The sequence below is a fragment of the Achroia grisella genome, unplaced genomic scaffold (genome assembly GCF_030625045.1).
Source record: "Achroia grisella isolate CSIRO2021 unplaced genomic scaffold, CSIRO_AGI_Agris_v1 utg640, whole genome shotgun sequence".
Lineage (NCBI taxonomy): Eukaryota > Metazoa > Arthropoda > Insecta > Lepidoptera > Pyralidae > Achroia > Achroia grisella.
This window is the reverse complement of record NW_026712977.1, coordinates 3,930,247-3,938,214: the sequence shown is the minus strand read 5'-3', so window position 1 is coordinate 3,938,214 and position 7,968 is coordinate 3,930,247. Positions and strand designations below refer to the sequence as shown.

The following is a 7,968-nucleotide window of genomic DNA, read 5'->3' as shown; positions in this document are numbered from 1 at the left end:
TTACTGTATAATATGGGTACTAGACGTACCTACTCTGGGGCACTAAATACGTGAAATCGGGTAAAAAGGACGTTTTAATATAGATATAGTCTAGTCTATTTGTAAAACAAATATCATTCGAAATCGGGTAAAAATAGTAACAAATATTAGTTTATCTATATCTATCTATTCTTATCTATTTACATCTTAGTTCTCATGAGTATCACAAGCTTCACACGATGATGGGCTGTGCCTGGCGCTGTTGATGAATATAGGCGACGGTAACCACTTATCAGGTTGTTTCATCATCATCGTCATCATTTCAGCCCGGAAGACGTCATCAAGGACCTCCCGCAAAACTTGTTGTTTGCCATTTACATAAACATAAAAAAACCTCAAAATAATAGTAGGATATAGCTATCTAAATCTATACATAAAAATATAATTGGAGTGTCTGTTTGTAATATTAAACAACAATTTTTTACTACAAGCATTGCATGTGAATATAAATAATTTTTGTCTGTCTGTGTGTTCCGGCTAATCTCTGAAATGACTGGACCGACTTTGATGGGATTTTTTTGCCAGGTAGCTAATGTAATGAGGAGTAACTTAGGCTACTTTTATTTTAGAAAAATAAAGTTAATTTCCAAGCGGACGAAATCGCGAGTACAGCTAGCATGTAATATAAAGATATTGTCGAAGACATTATATATTTGAGGGTCTCTTTAATATAGTTATTTAATCAAGCCTTCCGAGAAGCGCAGGTTTGACACTATACAATACAATTAATATTCATGAGTATGCCTGTTTGCATTTGTCATACTAGGTGTCCGTCCATATCTCAATGTTTAAGTATATATAGCACTGAATATTACATATTGTAGTCTGTAAACAGTGGTTTAGCAACTAAGTAAGCTGCGCTTCATTTAGAACGATAGCGCTTTACAATGTATACAGAGTAATTCATTTATACGTAATTGTATTCAAAATACACCAATACCAAATCAATTTGAAGTACGCCAGTAAGGTTGGCAGGTCATTTCAAATTTTACGCCGTATATTTATATATAGCGTAAAATGTGGGATATGCAAAGTGTCAGATTCTCCATCGATTAGATAGTTTTTAACGGATGATAATGGAATGCTGCACAAATAAAACGTTGTGCAGGCACTTGCCTGAACTTCATTTGGTTTACGCTGGCGTAGCACCAGTAGTGAATAATAAATTTCCTTGAGGTCAAATCAGTTAGTCCATTGTAGCGAATTTGCCAGAAATGTCACGATGGTTTCCAGGGGTAACTGTTTGGAGGTCAATATGGTACATCCCTAGCAATTATGTCATTAGGCCAACTTACTAACAATCCCCTTCTCAATTAATATCAATAGCTAACAGTGTCTCTGATATCTGTAATAACAGTCGTCAAGGTATAGAATTTGAGTCCTGTTCGTAATATATAGTTAAATAAGTATAGTTAATAAACATATTTTTTTTCCATTTGAATATTCTGTCTGAGATATTGACCATCTCGTAGTTTCATAAATGATTTATTTAATGTAAATAAATTATACTATTATAACTAACTATATAACCAGTTGCCATATAACTATAAAATATGAAATTCAATATAAAACTACTGTTGCAGTTAAAAACCAAGTCCAGCATAAAACATACTAATTCATATATTTTAAAATATTTCTATCTATATATCTATATATACTCGTATAATTGGTTCAGCAATCGAGAGAGCCAATTTGTATTACATTTTTTTCATTTCGCTACACGCAGACTCCGCAGAAGCTTTTGTTTCTGCAACGCTATCGCAATTTTCAAGTACACGATATGAATGCTCTGAATGGCATCTCATGAATATGTATTCTGGCATACTATTACAAGAGAAATACTCAATTTGTTATTTCATAACAGACGTTTTTAGACCACTATTATGCTAAACAAGCATACTGCTTGTCCGGGGAAATAGAAGCGTCACGTTCGCGTTGTTGATCCTGAAGAAATCATGGAACGTTGTTCTATAAATGAACTTGGTGCTCTAGGGAAACTTTCGGTAGGGGCTTATACTTCTACAATATCAGAGTTCACTCGTGAAGTGTACGTGACCATTTCTCTAGGCGGTAAGGTATGATGGTGAATTTCACCCTTTCCCCTCTATAAGTCCTTCAATACTTCATATAAAATGTTGAATGTGACCGACTAAAACGGTGCAAAGTAAACATCAGTATTACAGTAACTTATCGATCTATTAATGACAAATGGCAGTTGACGCTCATGATAAATTGACTTTACTTGATAGGCAACATCTCCACGTGACACGAAATAAAATATATCGTGAAAGTGGTCAGTTCAGTTATTTATTATAGATAGAGTTTTTTTTATTAGTGACAGAATTGTTATTTTGAAACGGCAAAAGCTAGGCCTATTATTTTGTATACGTCACTTGTATATAACTAATCATTGCCTGTTCTTAACTATAAATAGATATAATGAGAATACAAATGAATAATTTTAGAACTTTTATTAAAATAATAATAATAACAAAAATAGTGTAAGAAACTAACACCAACCCAGCTATTCTTAAAACATAAATTACAACTTTAGAAATTAAATAAAAATTTTCTCCGACATAAATAATAAATGTAAATACACTTCATGTTTTTGATTCATCAGATCCCATTTCAACTTTACCAATAGTTTTCACCTTCCTTATATAATTCTGTACATCAGCAATGCTTTGACTTCTAGGAGGGTGAATATCATACCGTGTTGCTACTTGAAATACTTCAGCAGTTTCAGTATCCACAATTTCATTACTAATTAAGTGCAAGCCTAAATTAAGTTTTAATGAAGTTCTACCATCTCTAAATAATAGATAAATATTTGCCTGATCCATTATTCTTAAAGAAAACTGTTTGTTCAATTTTAAAGCCTTCATCTTTATTTGAAATGGCTTGAATTTCTGTAATAGTTTATGAGCTTTTTCCTTTAAAAAGTTTTCAAGTTCTATATGAAGCATTTCTATATTTGTCTCTCTAGAACACTTACTAGAGTCTGATCTATTATCACTTTGACTTAATTTAAACTCATCTAAACAAGTGTTGAGACTCTTGTCGTATTTGTCTACGAAGACTGGCTGTAAAATTGGTGGCTCGTTCAGATCGTGCCATTTCCAGCGGCTTGGAGGCCCAATCTTCTGATCTATTATTATACCTTCAGATTGATTATATTTCAACCTAAAATATTTTAAATGAGTCAAATAAATATTAAATCTATTTAGAATTGCCAGCTAATCACAAATTATTAATTAAACAACTCACCTTTGATTTCCGATAACATCATACACGACTCCATTTCCCAGATAATCAAAAGTTCCAAGTACAGTCGTAGGCCTTGAAAATCCATTTTCGTCTTTTTCTCCAGAGCTAAAAATAATGTATCTATTTCCGCAATTTTGTTCTGTAAGATATATATGTATATACACAAATATTATCGGAGTAAATAGGTGCTTATAATAATCAACTTCAATATAACAGATTTAATTTACCGTCAGTACTAAAATAATCCAGTGCTATGTTACCATTTTTATAAAACCATTTACCCCGACCATTGCTATCGATTTCTGCTAGTTTTTCACCAGTATCGTAAAACTTATTTTTCATATTTCTGTGTCGCTCGAACCAATCATATTTGGGATTTGCAGGCATCATTTTATAAATATTCATCTAAATTCAAATTAGCACAAGTGAGTACTGTAAATTTTCTTTATTTCTAATAGTTAACCAGACGCAACACTGTACTACTACTTTATCAATCTTTATTGAATTTAAGTAAATGCATGTACAATAATGTACATTATACGTTTTGAGAATTACTTGAAATTAAAAAGAAATATTAAAAATTATCTCCACATATTAAGAATAAAAGATCATAGTTAAAAGTTTACTATTGTTACTTTACTGCTATTAATTAATAATAAAATCTATATATCGTCGTAATAATAACCCTTCTCATAATTTTTGTACTTGGTAACTTTGTCCAACCTTTATCAATGAACTCTCGATTGGATAACTTATATCGTATAATACCTTTCCCCAACCAGTCCTTCTAAAATAAATTATTATTATTCATTAATCTCATAATAATATATAATAAAAAAAATATTTTACAAATCAAATTAAATAAACTAGGTCTTACATTACTAAATTCAATTTTAGTATTTTTTGCTGTATCTAAAATAGAAGAAGCATGATTACTAGATATTACAAGTTCATCACCAGGAGTAGGCAATGTTGTTTTTACTTTGTACAGAAGTGGCATTTTAGTATCAATATATTCTTTATTCCAAAAGTTATCTAAAGGAACAATTGACGTTCCTTTAATCATTTCTTTTGGCGGTTGACTCTCATTTCCACAATCTAATGAACTTTTAGACGTATCTACTATTTCTTCTCTATGATGCTTAAAGTTTAACAACTTTTTATCTATAGGAGGTTTCGTTAGTTTTACCAACATTACTTTTTCTGTAACTCTTTGTTCTTTATTCTTCAACTTTTTCATTTTTTGTCTTTCTCTTATACTTTTTTGTATTAAATCTATAGAATGTTTTGGTTTCTCTTGTTTTGTGAATTTTTCCTTCTCATTAACTAAGTTTGGTATCATATCATCTTGCGATTTCTCTTTATTGACTTTTTTTTTACTAGAATTTATTTTATTTTTCGACACTTTTTCACCACTTTCGGACATTTTTTTTGTATCAACAGGTAATAAGGATGGATATTTATTTTTCTCAGAATCATTTATCACCATTTTTTCATCCTGTTTCAGAACGTATTTATATTTATTTTTCTCAGAATCATTTATCAACATTTTTTCATCCTGTTTCAGAACGTATTTCTTCTCTGTGGACCATTTTTTATCCACTTTTAGATTTGGAGATTTTGGCAATGCATTTTTATTTTCCAAGGATTTTTCTATGAATTCTTTCCAAAAACAGTTGGCCTCAATATTAGAAGAAGATGAATTTAGACTTTCATCTAAATTATGATGTTTTTTTGCACCTTCATATTTCAGTCTTAGCAACAGTTCTTCGATCCTATCTTTATTTTCAGACAAGCTTTCACAAGACATTAAATCATCTGTTGTGGGAAAAAAATCTATTTGTGGTTCTCGCACAGATAACGGGACTTTCAATTCTTGCAAAAGTACTTTTAGCTCGTCTACTGTATACGGATCATGGTAAAATGACTGTTTACAGATAATTTTTCCTTCTAAAATGAACTGCAAAAGTAATTTCACATTATACAACCATATCCTAAGTCTTTCTTGCCTTTCTTCACGTTGTTGCACTTTATTACTAAGAAACTTATTGACTACAAATTCACATCTTTTACACTTAGACAATGTATTTGACTGTTTACAATATTCACAGACACCGATCGTCTCCTTTTTTCTAATTGCTTTTATCTCGTCTAATAGCCCATGAACTTTTTCTATTAGGGTCTTGCAATGCAAGCATTTAGTTTTATATTGACCTGTAATGAAATTTGAAAAATGAAATTTGTCTATCGAGATTATAAGTACAAGTCACATAATTTCTAGGAAATAGAGAAGCTCCACTGTAATGAACCCAGTAATTTACCTAACACCGGCCAACATTTAATAACTGTATACCTATATAACTTTAACTAGCTATCTCTAATTCTACAGAATTTAAGTGATTCAAAAATGAACAGTAACTACCTAATAAGAAATAAAATGACCTTGGTAGTGTGACACGCTACCTCGTAATTTAATAATTACGAGATCGATTCCTGTGTAACATAAATATTTTAATCATGGATATATATATCCTAGACGCTTTTTAAAACAGAAGTATGATTTTTTTCTTATGTATATCACAATGACATGCAGTAAAATCAGTAGGTATATAAACCATTATGTAGGTACTTCGTCATAATGGAATTATTAAGAATTTCCAAATATTGTACATTATATTGTATCCAATATAATGTCATTATGACAAGGTACAAAAGTGTCTAGATGTCGTTATGAAACTCTGCTGAGTTATGAGATAGTTTGGTTTTAAATTAGACTTGGGAATATACTAGCAATTGCAATGAAATAGACTCACAAAGTTCAGCAATATAACTCGGCCTTTTCAAATCATTATTGTTTGTGTTGTGCAATATGAATGTGGCATATTTCCTCCAATTCAACCGTTCTGTATTTGTTTGCTGCAAAAATTTAACGGAATCTGAAGTTACAAATAAATTACAGATCAATATAAATATGATTCACTCACTCGCTAAAACAACATAGGTTGTACCTGTGTACAGAGAATTTAGCATTTGGTTAGGTTCAATTAGTAGTTATAGTTCTTAATTTGGTCGGGTCTTCACTGGTTTTATTAATGGAGGACAATCGAGCCATTGATATATTCTTATGAACGTTATTGATAGTGAATTAATGATAATCCAACAAGGCAAAATTTAATTTGAATCAAGGCATGAATGGAATAAAAGAGGAATAAGCTTTATTAAAATGAGCTTACAACAATATTTATATAAAAGCAATAAACACGTTTCTTGCTCATTGATGTGATGAGTCTGCGTTCCCAATGAGTAGTAGGATAAAAAACATGCCTATTCAGAAGTGCTTGTATTAACACTTTTGCCTTTAAATAAATATTGATCTAAGTTAATACACATTAACAAGTTGAAGGCATGTGACAATCAACATAGAAACCGCTACGTCTCAATCTTATTGTACAGAGATAATATTGTCAGCACTATGACTTTTAAGTTAGATATTAAACAAATATATCATTAAAGTTTATTATAAACTATTCAATTTTATTATATAATAAACTTTTTTACAAAGAATGTGTTTAATAAGTAATTTAAATCTTTTTTGTCAGTCTTAGGACTGTTGCAAAATCTTTGTCTACCTACATTGTAGTAACCTCTTCATGATGAGCAAGATGCCCTAGATACCTGAGTAGCTGTGTACCATTAACAGGTATTATGTTAATAATACCTATAAAATCCTGTAAGTAATATGTAAATCTTATCTAAAATTAGAAAGTAGGTAATCAGAATACTTATTCAAAAATCACTGACAAATTAAAAATATGGTCCGCATTATGACGCACAGAACGTGACACTTGGTATGTATATGAACCCATACAATATGGGCTCATATATATCGAAATCCACGGAGAATTTTCTTTACAACAAACAAATTTAAGCTGATCATTCCATCTTCCAGAGCGTCGCTCTACCCTGCGTTTGGGCACAAAATTGGCCCTTGGGCACAAATTTGGCACAAAATTTGCCAACCATAAACCTTCTTGTTTTATCGACTGTGGACATTTTAAGTAAAATTATTGCTAACTAACTGCTGTATTAGATAGGTATATCACCTTACCAGGATAACATAAATTAGAAATGGAATAAAAGGGATGTCTTTAGTTCTTTCAAATGTCGATGAATGAAAGCGTACCTACCAACTTAATAAGATTTAAAAGTAGATTACCGTTTCTTTTTCTTTGATGTGTACGTAAATGGTAAGACCAGATTTTTTGAGCACAGCCACTTTCCTAAAATCATCCTCATTAGGACCAAAACATTCTTCACATCGAAAAATACTAAAACATAAATCATATAAGAAAATAGTCACGTTATTAAAAAGGGTTACTTTTTTATTCAATATTCTTATTAAAATTAATTGTTTTACCGTGAATTGCTGCTCATTCTTTTTAGATGGTTTTCTGACATTGACGGATAACAAATTACTTAGTTTTAATTTTTATATCTCATCATGGCTTCATATTACCTAATTAGCGTATCGAATATATACTTATACAATTAAACCAGCTGCTGTCGAGGGCAGACGCATTCGATATTATTTTTAACGGATCGCGAAAAAAGATGAAATTCTATGTTCGATCCCTATGTTATGTATGTTCTTCGTCAATT

At 30.8% G+C, this 7,968-nt stretch overlaps 1 protein-coding gene across 1 annotated transcript; it reads right to left on the bottom strand.

Annotated features, from left to right (window-relative positions):
* Positions 1-2,642: 2,642 nt before the first annotated feature.
* LOC131849134 (uncharacterized) lies at positions 2,643-7,743 on the bottom strand. Its single transcript, XM_059199127.1, has 8 exons — positions 7,727-7,743; positions 7,526-7,637; positions 6,123-6,225; positions 4,187-5,523; positions 3,995-4,096; positions 3,537-3,714; positions 3,310-3,448; positions 2,643-3,225 (listed from the first exon to the last, which is right to left on the bottom strand). Exons 1-8 carry the CDS (start codon positions 7,741-7,743, stop codon positions 2,643-2,645), a joined length of 2,571 nt encoding a protein of 856 aa, XP_059055110.1.
* Between the last annotated feature and the right edge of the window lie 225 nt (positions 7,744-7,968).

Coding starts and splice junctions, on each gene's coding strand:
- LOC131849134 (XM_059199127.1), bottom strand. Junction 5,524..6,122: donor GAGTTATATTGCTGAACTTT/GTGAGTCTATTT, acceptor ATTTCATTACAG/GTCAATATAAAACTAAATGC. Junction 3,715..3,994: donor GTACAAAAATTATGAGAAGG/GTTATTATTACG, acceptor ATTTGAATTTAG/ATGAATATTTATAAAATGAT.